Source organism: Lampris incognitus, chromosome 15, assembly GCF_029633865.1.
Source record: "Lampris incognitus isolate fLamInc1 chromosome 15, fLamInc1.hap2, whole genome shotgun sequence".
Taxonomy (NCBI): Eukaryota; Metazoa; Chordata; class Actinopteri; order Lampriformes; family Lampridae; genus Lampris; species Lampris incognitus.
In genome coordinates, this window is record NC_079225.1 from 25,547,607 (window position 1) to 25,570,811 (window position 23,205).

A 23,205-nucleotide genomic window follows, 5' to 3' on the forward strand; every position below is an offset into this window, starting at 1 on the left:
TCATTTTATATCATGAAAAGCACAATGGTTAAACACATTCCAAGTCTTTTAATAGGGGCTTTTAAATTATGATAACCTGACCTCTGTCATTCCATGTCAAGACTTTTTCACTTTCGTGTGAGGGCCTGCCTAGGAGGCTGCACATCCATAGACTGACAGGCAAAATGCTTTTATATGGTAGATATTTTAGCTTGAGACCTGTATATTGACAACTTTTTTTCCCCTAATATTTCTCGTTCAATCGACTTGGGCAATGTGCAAAAGTCTTATAATGGCAGAGAAAACACTTGTTTTTGGCAATGAAGTTAAAAAAAAAAAGAATAACAATGTGTAGCGGCCTAACGAGCTTATACTGCTCTAAGTTAAGCTCAATAACAGCTGAAAAGCAACCTGTGTGACTAACCTATGAGCCACATGAATGCCCAAGATCCTCTACAATAATCTAATGCAGATAAAGAACACTTAACAGAGCTTCAAGTGGTTATTTGTACCAAATGTCATCCAACCACATACTGCCTCTTACCAAAACAGTCTAAGCTTTATAGTCAGCCTCTGTTTACAAAACAGAATGCCTTTGACACTGATATCAACACTCAAATTTCTCAGCTTCTCTGTATCTCCTCAATCTCACGCAGATATCTATCCTCCATCCATTCCATTCCATTATTCAAACCGCTTATCCTGCTCTCAGGGTCGCGGGGATGCTGGAGCCTATCCCAGCAGTCATTGGGCAGCAGGCGGGGAGACACCCTAGACAGGCTGCCAGGCCATCACAGGGCTAACACACACACACACACACACACACACACACACACACATCTAGGGACAATTCAGTTTGGCCGATTCACCTGACCTACATGTCTTTGGACTGTGAGAGGAAACCAAAGCACCCAGAGGAAACCCATGCAGACATGGGGAGAACATGCAAACTCCACACAGAGGACGACCCAGATTGACCCCCAAGGTTGGACTACCCTGGGGCTTGAACTCAGGACATTCTTGCTGTGAGGCGACCGTGCTAACCACTGCGCTGCTGTGCCACCTCACCCTTTTCAAATCCAATCAAAATCAGTCACTTGAAGGTAGGATACAACAGACTAGTAAAAAGAAACACAATCAGAAACAAATCACACCTGTCAATTACTACCAATATCCAGCTATTACTGCGCCCGATCACAAGACAAAAGAGATTCCGGTTGTCTGCTGAGCTGATCAATGCAATTCCATCCAGGAGAGCAATCAATCGATATCCGGCCACCTATACAGGCAGCGCACCCTGCCAGTCGATGCTCGGCTACCTGTTGACAGACAGTGTGGGTTGCCAATCAATAGGAGATGCCTCTGGCCTCAGTGGTGATGATTTCTTCGCCCCTCACCTCTAAAAGATCATGGCCTTTTGATGCTATGGTTAGCCACAATGCACACACATACACACACACACACACACACACACACACACACACACACACACACACACACACACACACACACACACACACAAAAAAGTGTTCCCATGCAGTATACACTGTCACACACACATATATAGTATATATATATATATATATATATATATATATTAAGCGAGAAAAAAAAAGCTGATTCACCTTGACTCACAGCCCAAACAATTAGAGAATAAAGAGAGAAGCCTATTGATCTGAGTTAAGATTCTCTCTTCCCTTCCCTCTTTTCCTCACTTTCCTAATCTCTTGAGACACATTCCCCAGCTAATCAGAGACAATTCAGATGTTAAAAATCTCCCACTTTTTAATTACGGCCTTGTCGCTCTGCACTCCCCATCGGTCCATTCCCCTCCCCTCCATCCTCTTCCTCTCTCTTTCTGTACCATTTCCGCTAACTATCCCAACAGATTTCTTGTGTTTAATTTTCTTATTCGATTTGATCCTGCTTTTGTCCTCTCTCAAATCCCGATACTTCTTTTTTCGCCAAACTCCTCCCAATACCTTTCAACTATTTTCTCTTCTACTTGGCTTCATTTTCACAGAATTCTTACCATCCTGCCTCCATTTGATCTCCTGCCGATGCCTCTCTTCCTTCTTTATGTCTGTCCTCCAATTCACCCCCATCTCTTCCAGCTAAAGTTTGTGTGCCGCATCGTTTTAGGAAAAACCTTGTCTTTAATGTCCTTTTCCCCTTTCACCTCCTTGTGGCCACTGACCATCCTTCCATGGGATATCCCTTTCCCAATTTTACCCCAATATTCCTTCACTTGTTCCGTACATCATTTTTTAACTTATCTTTATCACTTTTTACTCATTTCCTCTCTCGCTCTCTGTTGGTCTTCCCTACTAGGCTCCTTGCTCTGTCCCTTTTTCTGACTGGTTTAGCACACTCTGAGAAGTTACTTCTGATGTGGCTCCTCTCGATCAAATGCCGTTTTTCTCCATTAAAATGCTCTCCCAAGCATAAACACTGCCAAGTGAGGGGGTGTGAGGAGGGCACAAGCAAGACAGAGAACGCACGAGACGGTAAGAGAGGGAACGAGGAAGAAAGTGTTTAGGAAATGGCACCAGAGGCTGTTCCATTACGTTTCTGGTGTGTGTGTGTGTGTGTGTGTGTGTGTGTGTGTGTGTGTGTGTGTGTGTGTGTGTGTGTGTGTGTGTGTGTGTGTGTGTGTGTGTGTGTGTGTGAGAGAGAGAGTGTAGGAGAGAAAGATTGAGTGAAAAGGGGTGGGGATGCTCCCACGAGGCTTCTGTAGTAGCGTGTGAGTCAAGGGAAGGAGATGAGGTCCAATTAAAGAGGAACATGGAAGAGAATGAAAGAGAGCTCCAGAGTGATTCTTAGAGATGAACAAAGACCCCCTTTTTACACACTCTCATTCTCCCTCTCTTTCTCTCTCACTTTGAAACGGAGGATAAAAGGCTCGTTTCCCAGTTGTTTTAAAAAACGACCAATAAAGAGGGGAAATAGAGGAATAAAAAGCAAACTTATCACTGTGATTTGACTGGCCTTTATGTTAAGACAGAGAGCAAGAGAGAGAGAGAGCGAGAACACGAAGAAAGGGAAAGAGAAGGGGGGGAGTGAGAGAGAGAGCTAGCCTTTGGTGTGGATGGTGTGGGCGTAGAGTGGACAGCCCTGGCAGATACATCTCATTACTCCACTAAACAAGTCCTATTTAAGAGCCAGGCCATTATGGCAGCAACAGAAGCTCAGATGACAGAAGCCTTAGTTATACTTCATTACAGGTCCATATGGCAGGTATGATAATGACCCTGTCATAGATGGCATCAAAACTGCCTTGAATGATGGAGGCTGGCACAACTGTCTTTGTGGATCTAACCACCAACACCACCCCACAAATACACAAATTTCCCTTTTATTCTGCCTCAAGCCTTCTTTAGGGGTCATTGTCTTCACATGGATGTGTGCAACGGGAAAATCCGTCCTACCTGTCTGGAGCAGGACTCAATGTCCTGGGCTCTGCTCAGGTACCAGTCAGTCAGCAGCTGGATAGAGGGGTGTAGCAGTACAGAATCGCAGCATCTCTGGAGCTTGCTCATACAGGAAGCTATCGTCATCACACAGGTTCTGGTCCAACACCGCTCTTGGGGGGTAGAAGGTAAGGGAGCAAGGAAGAGAGAAGAATGGACAGAGACTGACTAGGTATGTGACAAAATGACTCCTCAATTCTGCTGCCATGGTCTTACCTCAATCACAACATTTTACCCTGTACATGGGGTTGCGATAATACTACAATTTTACCCTGCGGTAAAATATGGCATAATCAGTTATTTCAGTATACCATACTGCAAAGCAATAAGAAGTGTTCACATAAAAGAAAACAATAAATTTCACCACATGAATTTGGATAGCTGAGATGATTTCTATTCTGTGATGCTTCCATATCGTGTGGTACCGGAGGGTCTGTTATCACACAACCTCAGTGGGAATGACACGACGGAGTGATGGTACCTTGCAGTTCTCACGATGCCTTTGTGTGCAATGCCAAAATGCCATATGTTTGATGTAAACAGTGAAGTCAGTGGTTTACCTGCACTCCTCTGCCTCACACCAATCCATCTCTCTGTGTCTCTGCTCATCCCACGGGATCAACACCAATTCCTCATTTTCATCAAGACTGAGAGAGAGTGAGAGACAGTGCGAGAGAGAGAGAGAGAGAGAGAGAGAGAGAGAGAGAGAGAGAGAGAGAGAGAGAGAGAGAGAGAGAGAGAGAGAGAGAGAGAGGAGAGAGAGAGAGAGAGAGAGAGAGAGAGAAACCAATCAAGACAGTGAGACAGTGAGATACACAAACAGAGAGACATTTGGTGGGAGACTGAGGGGAAAATATCTACATTTTACAAGGGGGAGGAAATACTTTTTTTTCTTTTTCTCCCCAACTGTATCTGGCCAATTACCCCACTCTTCCGAGCTGTCCCGGTCACTGCTCCACCCCCTCTGCCAATCCAGAAAGGGCTGTAGACTACCACATGCCTCCTCCGATACATCTGGAGACACCAACCGCTTCTTTTCACCTGACAGTGAGGAGTTTTGCCAGGGGGATGTAGTGTGTGGGAGGAGGATCACACTATTCCCCCCAGTTCACCTTCCCCCTGAACAGGCGCCCCAATCAACCACAGGAGGCGCTAACACAGCGACCAGGACACATACCCATATCTGGCTTCCCACCTGCAGACACGGTCAATTTGGTCTGTAGGGACGCCTGTCCAAGCCAGAGGTAACATGGGGATTCAAACCAGCGATCCCCGTGTTGGTAGGAAACGGAATAGACCACTATGCTACCTGGACCCCCCTGGGGAGGAAATACTTTGGCAACCATGTGCCATGAGGTGCCAAGGGCATGTTGAGATTGGTTGAAGTGTAGAGACTGGTTGTAAGGAAAGCCTGCACACTCTCAGTACCACATGGCATATGGCTGCCTGTGTCTGCCCTACTCACACCAATATAAACTGCATGTTAAAATGAAGACCAATGACTGGCCAGAAGCCAAGAAACAAACGGCTCCCACCGCCCGACTCACTCTCCCTGTAATGGTGTCTGGTAAATCAGCAAAGACATTTACTGTTGCAAATTGCAAATGGCCATAAACTGTAGAAAACTCTGCTGAGAGGAAATTAACAGAACACTGGAACTAGAAGCAGCAGCGAATAAGAGTGGGAGGTATGTAAAATAAAAACGAAAGCCCAACAGCAAACACGGGGGGCTTTTTGTTCTTTTAAAAAAAAAAGGCTCAGTGGTGCCCCCTTCTTTTATTCAGGGCCTTGAATACTTTCAAATTAACTTCACAGGAGTGGTGCTTTATTGCTTCCTTTTCTCCTTGACTATGACACGTCTGATGAAGATGAAAAAGCAGACGTACATGAAACAAAACCAAAACGAGGAGTGAGTGTGTAACCTCATGTGTCAGTGCTGACGTGACCCTGAGACAAACCTGCACAGACGCTGACAAAAGCATACATGCTCCCCCCCAACACACACACACACACACATACACAGACACACCCTTGGCACTGGAAAAGCAGACACCATGGTTTATCTGTTTTCCACTAGGATCTATACATTTCTTGTTGTTATCTATTTGTCTGTTGGACAGAAAAATATGTCCTGTGGTTGTAACACTCAAGGGGATGGTGCAAGCTACAAATCATCTAAACCTTTGGCACAGTTAAAGGCCCAAAATGCACATGCTGCTGCAGTTTTAAAGCATTGCCATAAATAATCATCAAAGTGCAAAATTCATAAGAGCTGTCCTGGCAGCGGGTGTGATTTATAGGAACACTCAAAAGTGCAGCGATTCTGACCACAACAACCACATGTATTTATTTGGAGCAGGAAACTTCAAGCTAGGGAGACAAAGGCAAGAGACTCTCACCTAGATACAATAAAAAATGACCACAAAATGTGAACCACTGAGGCGTCCGGGTAGCGTAGCAGACTATTCCGTTGCTTACCAACAGGGGGATCTCCGGTTTGAATCCCCGTGTTACATCCAGCTTGGTCGGGCGTCCCTACGGACACAATTGCCCGTGTGTGCGGCTAGGGAGCCAGATGTGGGTATGTATCCTGGTCGTTGCACTAGTGCCTCCTCTGGTCGGTCGGGGCGCCTGTTCACAGCTGAGGGGGAACTGGGGGGAATACCATGCTCCTCCCACACACTACGTCCCCCTGGCTAAACTCCTCACTGTCAGGTGAAAAGAAGCGGCTGGCGACTCCACATGTATCGGAGGAGGCATGTGGTAGTCTGCAGCCCTCCCTGGATCGGCAGAGGGGGTGGAGAAGCGACCGAGACGGCTTGGAAGAGTGGGGTAATTGGCCAAGTACAATTGGGGAGAAAAAGGAGGGGGGGGGGGGGATAAAAAAAAAGTGAACCACTGCCTTTTTTCATCCCATAACTCCCTGTTTGTCTTGCCTTATTAAAGTGAGGCAGGTTAAAGGGTGGAAAGTAAAAACTGGTGTGAGAGTTCTGATATCGATAGGTAGAATGCATTATTCCACACTTGCTGCACTAATCTACTTCACATCAACCTTAGAGAGGGAGGGAGTAGGTTGGCAGGGGAGGAAAATAGAGGGAGATGAAGATGCGCAGTGATTTTGGAACTGGCAATTTTTTTTCACCTCGCGTGCGTGTTTTTGTCTTCCGTTTGCCTGTGTCTACTTGTGCCTGTTGGTTTGCCCTGAAGAAGAATTGTCTTCCATGAATATTGTGCGAGACAAACAGGCCTCAGAACATCCCGACTCAATACTCCTCGAAACGTCTGGAAGTTCCCTCCCAGGCCTGCTCCATATTTCAGAAGGAAATCTTCCCCTTTCAGTGGAGCACGACTCGTGTCTAGCTAGTGAGCCCCAGACAGATGGCTGGAGCTGACACCGTCTGCTGCAGCACACAACTGAGTTCTGCCAGAGCAGCAGTTGGTGCTCACAGGCTGAGGAAAGTAGGAAACAGCCTACGGTGGCAGAGCCATGATGGATGCCCACTGCAGAGCTACATCCGCCTGACTCCATACAAACACAGACACGGCTAACACAGGAGAGAGACAGTGGTATGTGTGAAGGTTTGGGTTATTCTGATTGTGTGTGTGTTATAACACACACACAATCAGAATAGGAGGAGGGGCAGAGGAAATGAAAGCAGGAAAAGTAAGAGTGCACGGAAGGGGGGAGAGGAAGAGGGAGGCCAGCAAAACAGCTGGATGGATGGCCAGGAGCACTCATCAGTAAATCCACTTTGTCACCTCTATTAGGAAGCCATAAAGGGGTGAGGGATGACTTCTCCCTCCAACCTAAACACTCCCACTTCAACTATTTCACCCCAACAATCCTCCCCGCCCCACCCGTCCTGATATCCGACACCGAAATCGCAGGGAGTAAAGTATGGCAAGTCCAGAACGCAAGACAATGCTCCCGTTTACCACACGCATGCTGGGAATGGTAATACACTGGCAAACAAATGAAAAATACCCACTGCTACATGTGTTCATCTGTACACAACTGCAGCGCTGCAAAAAAAAAAAATCTAAATCCACTGAGATTGACACAGCTGAAAATTAATGTTGGCTGGATAGTTTTTTGACATTCTGACTCAAAGACGGAACGAGTGTGTGACTGTGTATGTGTGTTTAGTGTGGGTATTTTTGTCAGTGTGTGTGTGTGTGTGTGTGTGTGTGTGTTTGCTTGCATGTGATGAGGGAGGGCAGATTGCATCTATTATTGTATCATTTTGATTTGTTTGGATTTTGTTTGTATGTAAATTTAGAGGCTGCAATTACTTCGCTGTCCTTTCATTTCATTGTCCCGATTGACAATGTCAGCCCTTGAGCAGACGCTGTGTGTGCATGTCTGTCTGCCCGTGTGTCTGCTTGTGTGCGTGTGTCTCTGTATGTCCACGTGTCTGTGTGCCATGTAAGTGGATATGTGCACATGGTGGTATGCACAAATGTGTGTGTGTGTGTGTGTGTGTGTGTGTGTGTGTGTGTGTGTGTGTGTGTGTGTGTTCCCTTTAGACTGCAGTGACTGAGATTAGAACTGAGTTGAGGGAGACCTTTATGTCTGTCCTCTGAACAAAATCTGTATCGGGCATGAGAGCATTTTAATTCAAGATGCAGCAACTGCATTCTGCAGAGATGTGTGTCTTGTTTGAAAGACTAGAGAGTGTGTGCGTGCACTCACGGTCATATGTGTGTGCTTGTATGCATGCATTTTTATGTTCAGGTTGGTGTATATGCACATGTGAATGTCTACAAGTACTGCTGCCAAGTTAAATACATCATACACCTCAATTTTCAAGGACAATTGCAACAAACGTATTTCAAAATGCTTTTGTTTTGGGGTTTTGTTGTTTTGTTTTTTTGTCTGAGAGCTATCTAAAGTACTCCCTATTGTCATTGTATTCTATACAGTGAAAATAAAGGCTTTCTTCTTCTTCAATGCTGTCAATGTAAAAATTTAGTGTTTAAAGATGTGACTTCCCCCCCTCCCCTTTTTCTCCCCAATTACACTTGGCCAATTACCCCACTCTTCCAAGCCGTCCCGGTCACTGCTCCACCCCTTCTGCCAATCCGGGGAGGGCTGCAGACTACCACATGCTTCCTCCGATACACGTGGAGTCACCAGCCACTTCTTTTCACCTGACAGTGAGGAGTTTCACCAGGGGGATGTAGCGTGTGGGAGGGTCACGCTATTCTCCCCAGTTGCCCCTCCCCCCTGAACAGGCACCCCGACCGACCAGAGGAGGCACTAGTGCAAGGACCAGGACACATATCCACATCCGGCTTCCCACCCGCAGACGTGGCCAATTGTTTCTATAGGGACGCCCAACCAAGCCGGAGGTAAGAAGGGGATTCGAACCAGCGATCCCCATGTTGGTAGGCAACAGACTAGACCGCTACGCTACCCGGATGCCCTCCTGAGAATGTCCAATCATCCATTATCCAAACCACTTATCCTGCTCTCAGGGTCGCAGGGATGCTGGAGCCTATCTCAGCAGTCATTGGGTGGCAGGCAGGGAGATGCTGTCGCCAGGCTTCCAGACCATCACAGGACCCACACACACACACATTTACATAATTTACACCAATTTAGTATGGCCGATTCACCTGACCTACATGTCTTTGGACTGTGGAAGGAAACATGATCACCTGGAGGAAACCCACACAGACACAGCGAGAACAAGCAAACTTCACACAGAGGATGACCTGGGACGACCCCCAAGGTTGGACAACCCCGGGGCTCGAACCCAGGACCTTTGTACTGTGAGGTGACCATGCTAACCACTGCGCCACTGTGTCGCCTGCAGTGAAAATATATGAAATATACACTACCGTTCAAAAGTTTGGGATCACATTGAAATGTCCATATTTTTGAAGGAAAAGCACTGTACTGTTCAATGAAGATAACTTTAAACTAGTCTTAACTTTAAAGAAATACACTCTATACATTGCTAATGTGGTAAATGACTATTCTAGCTGCAAATGTCTGGTTTTTGGTGCAATATCTACATAGGTGTATAGAGGCCCATTTCAAGCAACTATCACTCCAGTGTTCTAATGGTACAATGTGTTTGCTCATTGGCTCAGAAGGCTAATTGATGATTAGAAAACCCTTGTGCAATCATGTTCACACATCTGAAAACAGTTTAGCTCGTTACAGAAGCTACAAAACTGACCTTCCTTTGAGCAGATTGAGTTTCTGGAGCATCACATTTGTGGGGTCAATTAAACGCTCAAAATGGCCAGAAAAAGAGAACTTTCATCTGAAACTCGACAGTCTATTCTTGTTCTTAGAAATGAAGGCTATTCCATGCGAGAAATTGCTAAGAAATTGAAGATTTCCTACACCGGTGTGTACTACTCCCTTCAGAGGACAGCACAAACAGGCTCTAACCAGAGTAGAAAAAGAAGTGGGAGGCCGCGTTGCACAACTGAGCAAGAAGATAAGTACATTAGAGTCTCTAGTTTGAGAAACAGACGCCTCACAGGTCCCCAACTGGCATCTTCATTAAATAGTACCCGCAAAACACCAGTGTCAACATCTACAGTGAAGAGGCGGCTGCGGGATTCTGGGCTTCAGGGCAGAGTGGCAAAGAAAAAGCCATATCTGAGACTGACCAATAAAAGAAAAAGATTAAGATGGGCAAAAGAACACAGACATTGGACAGAGGAAGACTGGAAAAAAGTGTTGTGGACGGATGAATCCAAGTTTGAGGTGTTTGGATCACAAAGAACGTTTGTGAGACGCAGAACAAATGAAAAGATGCTGGAAGAATGCCTGACGCCATCTGTTAAGCATGGTGGAGGTAATGTGATGGTCTGGGGTTGCTTTGGTGCTGGTAAGGTGGGAGATTTGTACAGGGTAAAAGGGATTCTGAATAAGGAAGGCTATCACTCCATTTTGCAACGCCATGCCATACCCAGTGGACAGCGCTTGATTGGAGCCAATTTCATCCTACAACAGGACAATGACCCTAAACACACCTCCAAATTGTGCAAGAACTATTTAGAGCAGAAGCAGGCAGCTGGTATTCTATCGGTAATGGAGTGGCCAGCGCAGTCACCAGATCTGAACCCCATTGAGCTGTTGTGGGAGCAGCTTGACCGTATGGTACGCAAGAAGTGCCCATCCAACCAATCCAACTTGTGGGAGCTGCTTCTGGAAGCGTGGGGTGCAATTTCTCCAGATTACCTCAACAAATTAACAGCTAGAATGCCAAAGGTCTGCAATGCTGTAATTGCTGCAAATGGAGGATTCTTTGACGAAAGCAAAGTTTGATGTAAAAAAAATCTTATTTCAAATACAAATCATTATTTCTAACCTTGTCAATGTCTTGACTCTATTTTCTATTCATTTCACAACATATGGTGGTGAATAAGTGTGACTTTTCATGGAAAACACAAAATTGTTTGGGTGATCCCGAACTTTTGAACGGTAGTGTAATTCAACATAATAGTTGCTTCTGTGTGGAGTAGTAGTAGTAGTAGTAGTAGTAGTAGTAGTGGTAGTGTGTGGAGGAAATGATTTGTGTCCATCCATACAATGTCTTTACTTCCAACCCCTCCTGAGGCTCTCTCTTTCTCTCTCTGCATGTCTTTCTCTCTAAGCGATTTTTATAAATGTTTTTTCGGCTCAATTGCTTCATTTGAATTACATGACCACACTGACAAAAATAAAAGAGGACATATTTTTGATTTTGTCTTGAAAGCACAGCTATGAACCCATTCACTCAGCAAATCTTTCCTTAGCTACAGTACAGAATACACAGAATTTCTGGATAGAAATTAACTGTGGACATGACAGATTCATAAAAGTAAAACAAAAGTAAATAAAAACCAAATACTCCTGCTATTGCCATGTGAAAAATCACAGAAGTTGCATTTTGAGTGAAATTGCCTTATCTAATTGGATTAAAAAAATTAAAAAATTAAAAGCAAAACCTTTATTTTTCCCTGCAGATTTTTGGCAGATTACAAGGGGTGCAACAGTTTACAGTTTGTTGAGTCCTCTGCAGCTAGACTCATCTGGCATCCAAAAGTAAACCACAAATTTCATACTGTTTTCTGAATTCATTCACACTATTCTTATTCTATGGATTACTATTATTATCATTATTATTTAGCTTATATATTTATCATTATATTTTCATTTATTATTTATTATTATTCTTATTATTCTATGTGTCGGCCCTGTGATGGACTGGCGGCCTGTCCAGGGTGTCTCCCCGCCTGCCACCCAATGACTGCTGGGATAGACTCTAGCATCCCTGCGACCCTGAGCGCAGGATAAGCAGTTCGGATAATGGATGGACGGATGGATATTCTTATTCTATAAAATCTCATTGTGATGAACTGAGAATGCAGCAAAGTGCACTTCAAAATAACACACGGAGCATTTGAACTCCAAAGTACTACTCTTAATTAATGCTGCCATCAAGATCTGGTTGAATGTGTGCACGTGTGTTTCTCACCAAGCCTCCGGGAGCAGGATGATGTACTCATGTGGAGATGTGGTTTCGGGGAAGTTGTAAAGAATAGCCAGACGATGTTGGAGCAGCTCTGCACCATGGTAAGTGAACAGAATGTCCAGGGCTTGCACATTACTCTCCTGTGGACAATGCACACACACATGCACACACACACACACACAAACAAAAACACAGACATTTCAGATCTAAAATTTGTAATCTGAACTTTGATTTAAAAAACTGCAGAATCATAGATTTTGTCAGAAAGAAAGGGCAGAAAATTCCAAAATCAATTTGGGTTACTTTTCAGAAATCAAGGCATAATTTACATAATCGCTTGACATGGGGAAATAATGTATATGACACTACCTGACACTACCAAGGTCAGCGCAACATGGACCACTGTTCGCAAAATATTCCTGTTATTTGCCATTATGATGAACTGAAGCAGAATGTCAGGATAGCATTAAGTAGCCTCCACAGATAAGCAGAGGAAGCCACAGGACAACTGAGCGAATGAAGCAATAGTATAAAAGACTGTTTACCCTTGCATAGTTTCTTGCGGACAAAACAATGTTCTGACTTCGGAACTTTTTGAAGAACTCTGCGTCATATCTCTGCTCCGCCACATGAGGACCTCCAAGTATTTCCTGAAGAATAATACAGGAGACGGTGAGAGACAGACAGACAGAGTGAGAGAAAGAAAGAAAGAAAAAGAGAGGGAGAGAGAGCAAGCGAGAGAAAGACAGAGCAGAGTGAGAGAATGAAAGATAGAGGGGGGGGGGCAGAGCAGAGTAAGAGAGACAAAGAAAAAGAGAGGGAGAAAGAGATAGAGACAGAGCAGACCGAGAAAGAAAGAAAGACCATGTGTGAGAGACAGAGACCAAAAGATGAGAGGAAAAGAAGAGAAAGAAAAAAGGAGAGGGATAGCATGAAAGGTGGTGAAAGGGGAGCAGAAAAGCAGCCTAGCAGGTTGATAAAGAAGGGTTTGATGCAGAGAGAGAAGAGCTGTATTTACAGAGAAATGGCATAGGGGGGTGAAGAGATACTGGAGAAAAGGGAGAGTCAATGATCTAAGAGGGAGCTGTGATATGGAATTAATGCACTGAGCAAATGCAAAGTCAACAGGGATACTATTTAACTTTCAGAGAAGGGCTGGCCTGTCCTTTACTTTGTAACCATCTGAGGTAGGTGTGTGTGTGTGTGTGTGTGTGTGTGTGTGTGTGTGTGTGTGTGTGTGTGTGTGTGTGTCTGTGTGTGTGTGTGTGTGTGTGTGTGTCCAAATGTCTGCACACAATGTCTGAAGGGAACATTTGTTGTCTTGGCCTTTGGTTTAAATGATTTGTGTGTGTCTGTGTATATAAAATCCTCTGTAGCATCCCTCTAGCCAACCTCTGTGTGTGTGTGTGTGTGTGTGTGTGTGTGTGTGTGTGTGTGTGTGTGTGTGTGTGTGTGTGTGTGTGTGTGTGCGTGCGTGTATGTGATAGATAGCCTTTGAATGGGCCATATGCGGACAGAGCCAGCCCAAGTCGGGATGACAAAAAGCCTAATATCATATTCATAGACATCCAGAAAAAAAATGAATTAGGGCAAAAGGAATCTGACGAGTGCTGCGGTTACCATGACAATGTCTGGAAAAATGAAAGGGACGTCACTCTCTGGGTTGAATAAACTAGCAGGGCAAACTGTCCTCGTCCTTTTACCTCTTATCCTCCTGTACAGGCTAAACTAATGTTGGGTTGGGTTTTTTTTTGGGGGGGGGGCAAGTTAAAACATCATTCATGACCACCTAACACCCAGATTTTAACATAGACAGGAATCATTTTTCATGCTTTTAGCTAGCATCTCTTCTGCATTAGTGTTGAGAACAAGTTTATTTATTAATTCAGATGTATTAATCCATTACACTGTAGTTGCTAGACCAATTTTGGGAGCCAATGGACTAAATGTAACTTAGTTCTCAAATTATTGCTGCCAATTGGGGCAAAACTGAACTGGGCAAAACTGCAGCAAGCACAGACTTACAATGGTTAAATAAAAGTATAAAAAACACATATTTACTAATAAACTTGCAGGCAGTACGTACAGCTCTCACCAAGAAATAGCTTCAAAAAGTTTTCACTTTAATTAAGAATTAGTTTTGGTAAGTAGGAGAGAAAAGTGCTTGTGTCTTTCTGCAATCCCCCCGCCCCATAAATGAAGCAATACGCAGATAATATAAATACAATTTAAAAGTAGAATATGTTCCACAGAAACCTTCAGTGCACCCAGGACATGTCAAAACAGCTGGACCCTTTATCTGACATGCTCGTTATCTTAATCAGTCTTTAAACCGGTCATATAAAGCAGTGTTTCTCAACCGGGGGTCCGCGGACCCCTAGGGGTCCGTGGTGTAATTGCAAGGCGTCCGTGAAAATAAAATATCTTTAAAGAAAAGATCCTATGACATTTATATAAATAGGATTATCTTACTCAAATGTGACTGAGACCTTTATCTACCTAAACTATAAAGGGTAACAGGACTTTTTTCTATAATTACATCTGTTTCACAAGTGTAATTTTTTGTATTTTAATAAGAGATCTTGCTCCCGTTTGCATTGTTAAAAGTTACTGCATAAAAATTCTGTTGTTACATATATCTGAAAGTTACTGAATACATATTCTGTTTTGTTACATATATCTGAAAGTTACTGCATAAGAATTCTGTTTTGTTAACTATATCTAAGTTACAACTGAAAGCTCTTATTTTTGCCCCAAAGAGTGAATAAATGCTATAATGCAATTTAAAATGCAGTTTCTACTGTTTCTATCAAATTGCAACCCCCCTTCCCCAAGATCAGGTGGAGGGGTCCTCAGGGTAGATCAAAAATACGCAGGGGGTCCAGGACCCCAAAAAGGTTGAGAACCACTGATATAAAGGGTCTTAAAGAGTTGATGTCCACATATCAGAGCACTGTAAAAAATGCCAGTTATTCCTATTTTTCTAACCTAATTTCAAGCCAATGTCACAATCCCAGGGTCCTATTTCAGACCACTGACTAGGTGAAAAAGTCAGCTAACAGAAGCCTCCAGTGAAAAATGTGATGATTTCCTGAATTGTTTCATAAACAAAATAGAGAGGATTAGGCAGCAGATTTCCCCCAAGTCCAGAGACCTTTCTATCTCTTCTGATACCCCTGCTTTGCTGACCCATTTTGAGCGCATCTCTTTGTCAACCTTAGTGGATACCATATACTGCATGAAATCCTCAGCTTGCCCCATAGATATCATCCCTACTAGGTTCCTGAAAGAAATATTTGAGACAGTTGGTCCAAACATTCTGGCTATTGTCAACTGCTCGCTGTCTACAGGCTCATTTCCCTCCAGCCTTAAGCATGCAATAATTCAACCTTTGCTTAAGAAACTTAATCTAGATCCTCTTCTTTTAAATAATTTCAGAACAATTTCTAAACTATAATTTTTATCAAAAATTGTAGAAAAGAGCCTTTCCTCACAATTAATCTCTTTTATGAATAACAACATTTTTTTGAGGAATTCCAATCAGGCTTTCGTGTGCCCACAGTACCGAAACGGCTCTAGTCAAGGTCATAAATAATTTACTGTTCGCTGCAGATTCTGGTAACTGTTCAATTTTAATCTTCCTCAATTTAAGTTCTGCTTCTGACATGGTTGATCATACTATTTTAATTAACCATCTTGAAAAATGGGTTGGCATCAGGGGCTTGGCTCTTGATTGGTTTCGCTCACATCTCACTGACAGAAGTTTTTCTGTTGTTATACGTAAAACCTCTTTCTCTCTGGCCCCCTTTCTTGTGGTGTTCCTCAGGGGTTAATTTTGGGTCCCTTGTTGATTTCAATTTACATGCCTCCCTTGGGGTATATCATTTGTAAACACAATGTCAAGTTCCAGTGCTACGCAGATGACACTCAGCTCTATGTCCCACTTAAGCCTGGTGAGGCAGGTAGCTTGATCCGTGTCATATCGCGTCTCACTGATATTAAGTACTGGATGTCTCAGAACGTCCTCCAGCTTAATGAAGAAAAATCCATGATTCTTGTATTTGGCCCCACAAATGCGATCAACTCCCTGCAGTCTAATCATAGCAGCCTGTCACCCAATGTCAAGTTTGCTGCCCATAATATACGATACGATACAATTTTATTGTCAGTTTGCACTGAAATTCATTTTGCATCCTTGAGCAGTTCCAATCAAGAGATTAACATACAAATTAAACATGCAGTTACAAATGTGACACTTACAGATGCACAAAACACGTCAGTCATGACAAACACACATATTACATTATAGCCTTTAGTGTGGCAGCCTCCACCCTCTGGAACTCTATTCCAGCAGAGATCTGCGACGCTGATTCTTTGGACAATTTTAAAAGACTACTGAAAACCTACCTTTTTACTAAGGCCTATGGTCTGTAGCCCCCCCCCTTTTCCCCCCTAACTGTATCCGACCAATTACCCCACTCTTCCGAGCCATCCCGATCACTGCTCCACCCCCTCTGCCGATCCGGGGAGGGCTGCAGACTACCATATGCCTCCTCCGATACATCTGGAGTTGCCAGCCACTTCTTTTCACCTGACAGTGAGGAGTTTCACCAGGGGGACGTAGCGCATGGGAGGATCACGCTATTCTCCCCAGCTCACCCTCCTCCCTGAACAGGTGCCTCAACCGACCAGAGGAGGCGCTAGTGCAGTGATCAGGACACATACTCACATCCGGCTCCCCACCCACAGACTCAGCCAATTGTGTCTGTAGGGACGCTCGACCAAGCCAGAGGTAACACAGGGATTTGGACCAGCGATCCCCGGTCTGTAGCCTTTTGATCTTTGTTTTAATCTTTTTTCGTTGTTCTTATCTAGTGTAAAGTGTCCTTGGGTTCCTTGAAAGGCGCTATACAAAACTAAGCTGTTGTTGTTGTTATACCCTCTGGATTCAGGTCTCAATTAGCAGCACACTGATTTTGGTTTAGAAACAGGATAGACTGTTGTATAAAAGAATATCGCAGTGATTTTTGACCCTAATCTCTTTTTTGATAGCCAAGTACTATCATGTTTTCTCCAGCTGAGGAACATCGCTAAAATTAGGTCCTTCATATCTTTTACAGACCTTGAAAAGGTCATCCATGCTTTTATTTCTACATGTTTAGATTAACGAAACTCCCTATATTCAGGGCTGAGTCAGAAAGCCACTTCCTGCCTCCAGCTGGTGCATAATGTTGCTGCTAGACTTTTAACTAACTGTAGGAGATGAGACCATATTACACACATCCTTGCCTCTCTTTACTGGTTGCCTGTCGTTTTTAGGGTTTACTTTAAGATTTTACTGGTAACTTTTAAATTTTTCCAAGGTCATGCTCTGAGCTACATATCAGACCTGTTAGTCTCCTTTAATCCTGAGTGTAGCCTGAGAAATCAGGTAGGGGTCTCCTGGTTGTTCCTAAAACATGCCTTATCACCAAAGGTGACAGGGTTTTTGCTGTCCAAGCCCCTCAAGTTGTGGAACTCCCCGTCTGAGAATCTCAGACTAGCAAAATCAGTAACATCTTGTAAGTCTCTTCTCAAAACTCGATTTTATGAAAAAGCTTTTTCATAGTACCTTTAGTTTTTTATTTTTTGGAATTGTTTCAGTTAACAAAAATTGCTCTCTTCCCTTTTGGTTTTATTTTATGGTGTTATTTGTAAGTGCTTTTATTTTACTCTCTTACAATGTTTTTTGTGTCATTTTTAGCTGTTTTATTGTTCTGTGAAGCTCTTTGTAACCCTGTTTCGAAAAGTGCTGTACAAATAAAGCTTATTGTTATTGTTATCATTGTATAATGATCTTCATACTGTACAGCACTTGAGAGGTATAATGTGTTTGCTGTGGGCAATCACTGAAAGGACGTATTGCCTTCTGTGGTCTTATAGTGATCTTCACTGATTGCACACAGGTTATTCTGATCCTTTGGTCTACGAACAATCAGTGGACTCTCGGTATCAAGTGTTCCTGGCAAATCGTATTACCCTTGCTTATGTAAAGTTTCAAACTCTATTTTCTTTTTATGGTGAAACTCCACAGTAATCTACCTGGTTTAAATCTCCACAGGAGCTCCTAATTTAAACCTGCAGTGCAGAAGTTTTGTCTGTACCTTCTGGCAGTGAGAGTACTTACTACTGTTTTTTCAGCGCTCTTCAACAAGGAAAAGCTACACCAATGATTATCCATGTTTGTCCTCGCCGTCGATCGCTTTCTATTTTTTTACTTTAATCCTTCCTCTGATTTCAGAGTTTATTTTTTCTCTTGAGCATCAGAAAGTTTTCTTGGATGCTATTTAGGTTTTTCTGCCATGGCTTCCAAGCCTGGATGGTTTCCTGCAGAAAGCCCTGAAGGCAAGCCAATCAGGGGCATGCAATCACATTCATCACACCACAGTTCAGCTCTGTCAAAGCAATTATTGCTGGTTGATGTACAACGCATCATTACACATCACTTCCAGATATGTCAGTGTGGGAATGCGGCGCGGGAATGTTGCCGCAGACACCAGATTTAAAACTCCGGTATACTGCGAAATACAGAGAGCTTTACCTGGTGGTGATAGGCTTAATCATCATTGTGTGAACTTTTTTGGCAAGGGCTTGAATGTCACCGACATTCATTTACATGTAAAAGTCCCACACTCTAGATTTGTTTTGATTTCATGCTGTCTGATACAGTGCTGCTTGTTTTTTTACTGTGTTCTGTAAGGTGTCCTTGAGTGCTCTGAAAGGCACCCACAAATAAAATGTATCATTATTATAATCATTATTATTATTATTATTTAAAGAAAAGCAAATTGAAATCAGCTTGGCAGTGGAGGAAACAGTAAAAGGGCCAGTCCAGCCAATCCAAAGCACCTTGCCAATGGTGAGTGACTGAAGTTACCTCGTATGTGGCCAGCCGGTCCAGATAGGAGAGGAGCTTCAGTCTGCTTCGACACAGCTCCTTCTGCTCCAGAGTCAGCCTGTACACACACACACACACACACACATAGAAATCAACAGCCTGATCACATGTTTACCTCGCAACATCACAATTAACCAAGACAATGCTGAACAATAAGAACACCCAATCAATCCCATACAGCATTTAGAGTCAAACCTTTATTACTGACTTCTGAGGTCGAACTAATGATATTACTGGGACCTGAAATTAACAATAAATTGACTTCGCACTATATGCCCAGAGGAAACATATATAACCATGCTTGGGACTGCAGACTCCAAGCACCACAACACCCAATGGTGCTCCAGTAGACCTAATCACTGTATAGGGACAACAAATCAACACCCTGTGACCATGGGGAACCAACTATTTTTATGTATGGGATGCTAGTTGACAATGAGGTGAGTTACTGCGTGAGGCGAAAACAGATCCTCCTTCATTTCTGTTTAATCACAGCCATAAATAAATTGGACTACTGTGAAAATTAAAGCCGCTGGGCCATAGAGGTGCTGCCCTGAATTCAAGCACTCATGGCATACTGGAGGGGAACAAACAACAAGGCTGCAAAACTACTGCCCATGGAGGAAATGCATCCCCCACAACTCATGAAACACACCAATCACTCTTCTGCACCTCATGCTCACTCACAAAGATACGGGTTGTGAACACAAACACCTTAACCCACCATTACAGACTAGCAAACACACACACACACACACACACACACACACACACACACACACACACACACACACACACACACACACACACACACAGATGAAAACACTTCTCACCTCACAACAACACACCTCCCTCACCAATCCGATACTCTCCATCTTTAGCTATTGTTATTCCATCCTGACTACATTATCAAACAGCAAAAACAACTGGACCCGGCCGAGCGGTGCCCAAAGCCCCAAAAGACCCAGCACAGATCGACCACAGTGTGACCACAGCAGACCTGACCCCTGCACCGCTGTCTTAATCCCTAATCCTTCATTACAGAGTGCGCTATCGAGTCTTATCGGGTCTCCCCTGCACAGACGAACACAGATTAACACCGGCTCAACACTCTCTGGCACATCAAAGAGTGGCAGCTTAGCACTGGTACTAATGGTAATTATTACTTTGCTTTGCCTCTTCAGAGTGGAGAGGGAGGGTGGAGGAAAGTGCATGTGTACCTCTTGGATTGGGGGGGGTCAGGGGAGAGGCAAGGAGGGGAAAGGGGCGGAGGACAAAGGAGATGTGAGCAAAATGTTGCAAAGGTCCGTTAAGCTTTCTGTTTTCATTTGAAGGCACGGTTGTAGATTTTTTTCCCCCAATTTTTTCCCCCTATTCGCCCCAAATGTATCCGGACAATCATCCCACTCTTCCGAGCCGTCCCAATCTCTGCTCCACCCCCTCTGCCGATCCAGGGAGGGCTGCAGACTACCACATGCCTCATCCGATACATGTGGAGTCGTCAGCTGCTTCTTTCACCTGACAGTGAGGAGTTTTTCCAGGGGGATGTACTGCGTGGGAGGATCACACTATCCCCCCCCCCCCCCCCCAAACAGGCACCCGACCGACCAGAAAAGGCGCTAGTGCAGCAACCAGGACACATACCCACATCCGGCTTCCCACCCGCAGACATGGCCAATTGTGTCTGCACGGACGCCCAACCAAGCCGGCGGTAACACGGGGATTCGATCCGGCGATCCCCGTATTGGTAGGCAACAGAATAGACCGCCATGCCACCCGAATGCCCCCTTAAAGTGTGTTTTTAATCTCTGAGTCACACCTTTAAAAAAGAAAAAGTATATATAACGAGGCAAGTTTATTTGTAAAGCACATCTCATACACAGAGGCAATTCAAAGTGCTTTACATAAGGCATAAAAAGACATTTGATAAGAAATACAGAATAAAATATATATTTAAAAAAGAAATGAAAACACATAAATGTTATAGGAAAGAAATAGGAAAAAAGTAGAGAAAAGATAAAAACATAGAGGAATAAAATAGCCAGAACTGGTTAAACAATGAAAGGCAGAGCCTCCTAATAAAATGCAGTGAAATTCAGCCCACAAGCGTCACTATTTATGTTCTTTCAGACTTTGGGTGGACTCAACCTTAACGACGAGCCTCAACACAAAAGCCAAAACCGGGTTTTCAATATGTATTATTGATCCAAGTTCTTCCTTTATTTTAAGTGTTATTTCTTTTCCTCAGTGCTGTGGACAGGAACGTATAGGCTGCATATGGACTAAAAGTAACTACAGTAAATAGTGGCAATAATCAAAACACGTCTTCTGACTGTTTACATGCTGTCAGCAATCTGATTAAGGTGGATAATCGAATAAAGGTGATAGTTTGAGGTTTCAAAATGTGTTTGATTAAAATTATATTAATAAATTATGGAACTAAGTTATGCGGCGTGCGACCCCACTTCTGCCATTTTGCTTGAGACTTTTCAGGAAATGTCTCTGTTTCTGTTTGTTCACCCATCCAGTGCTTAAGGATGTTAAGCTGCTGCTAAGGTGCCATGACCTGTGGCAGAGCAGCAAGCCAAAATCCTCTTCTTACTCTTCTTCTTCTTTCAGCTTGTTCCCTGTTTCCCAGGGGTCGCCACAGAGGATCTGATAGTTTCCATCAGTACCCTGTGAGGGCACAGCACCGATGGCGGTCTTATCAGTCCGCATAATGATTTGGCAAAATTTTGCATTGAATGCCCTCCCTGACACAACCACTAACCCTATGGACGGGGGTCTAACCTTTCTTTTTTTTTTTTTGAGTGAAGAAACACTGGAGTGAGTGAACCAATCAGCCGTCATCTATCCAAGTGTCTCAGCTGTCTTACAGAAGAACAGTCCAAAGAGTAATTAATGAAAACACAAAAAAAAAAAACCACAAAAAAAAACTAATAAAGCCAAAGAACATTTTAATAACTGTTTTTGTTTGAAGTTGGAAGATTCTCCTTCGTCGCAGTTCTGCATACGCGCATTAACGTGTGCTGCAGGAAATGAGGTGCATGCATGTACTGTTAGCACCAAACTATTCCTGACATACTAACCGTCAAAATAGTGTACAATGAAGATTAGTACTAAGTAGATAATATATAGTGATAAATATGGATTTCAGACGCAGCTTTCATTTACCTTGCTTGCCATGTTGTCCCTTGTCTGTTGCTTCGGGGTCAAACGCGTGCGTAAAACCAAGTCGTCACATGAATTATTAAGGTGCATACAAAGCAGAGTAAAACAAATGATTGACAAAAAAAATCTAGCTTTGTTAATCGTTAGCATCAAGTTAGGCCTTAATTTCATTAAGACAGTTCAATTAAGGTGTTTACATAGCAGTTGCTCTGTATTTAAAATAATTAAAGGATGTAATTTAATATCATTATGTAATTAAGTAATGTAATTAAAGTGTTTACATAGCAGTCCTCTGTGTGCAGTTTGCATGTTCTCCCCATGTCTGTGTGGGTTTCCTCCGGGTGCTCTGGTTTCCTCCCACAGTCCAAAGACATGCAGGTCAGGTGATTCGGCCATACTAAAAAAAATTGTCCCTAGGAGTGAATGTTTGGGCCCTGTGATGGACTAGCAGCCTGTCCAGGGTGTCTCCCCGTCTGCCGCCAAATGACTGTGGGGATAGGCTCCAGCATCCCGCAACCTCAACTGGGATAAGTGGCTTAGATAATGAATGAATGAATGAACATGGCAGTTGCAATTATCAAATTGTTGCCTTAATCTGAATAAAATAAAAATTTTAACTTGCATGTAAACACACTTGGTGTCTTGCCCTATTGTTGACTTGCAGAATAAGGGTCCAGTAGCTACAGTAACAACGGTGAAAGGAACTGTTGCATATCCAAACCAACTGATTGGCCCTTCAAAATATCTAGTAAATGTATTATTATGTCAGAGTGATATGGCGACATTCCTGTAACTTTGTGAAGGTTTCCTATCAAAACCAGTGCTACCAATTTGAAAAGCAATTAAACGTGTTGCTAAAGCAAGGGGCCTGGGTGAAGAAACAGCACTGCTGGATGGATAGCAGAATAGAGACTGAAGGCTGGGGGCTTTCAGCTGATGGGTGCAAGACCTAAAATGGTGCCGTAACCCATTATCAACACACAGCGTTACACCTGCTGCCTAATACAAGGAAACTGGGCCCTGATTGACCCAGTGTGTGTGTGTGTCCTGTGTCTCAAAGTTATCAGAACTGCAGCTTATTCCAATCAGATGGCATCTGTCTTCCATCTCTGTAGAAACACCCCTGAAGATTACTGTACTGGAGGGAGATTGAACCGCATAAACAGGC

At 43.5% G+C, this 23,205-nt stretch overlaps 1 protein-coding gene across 1 annotated transcript in view; it reads right to left on the minus strand.

Moving 5' to 3' along the window:
- Positions 1-23,205, minus strand: part of nbas (NBAS subunit of NRZ tethering complex) — a 227,784-nt gene that overhangs the window by 169,692 nt on the left and 34,887 nt on the right. Inside the window, 6 exon segments of the mRNA XM_056294466.1 lie at positions 3,408-3,476; positions 3,478-3,562; positions 4,010-4,096; positions 11,933-12,069; positions 12,475-12,579; positions 18,846-18,924. Of these exon segments, the coding sequence (XP_056150441.1) occupies positions 3,408-3,476; positions 3,478-3,562; positions 4,010-4,096; positions 11,933-12,069; positions 12,475-12,579; positions 18,846-18,924 (562 nt within the window).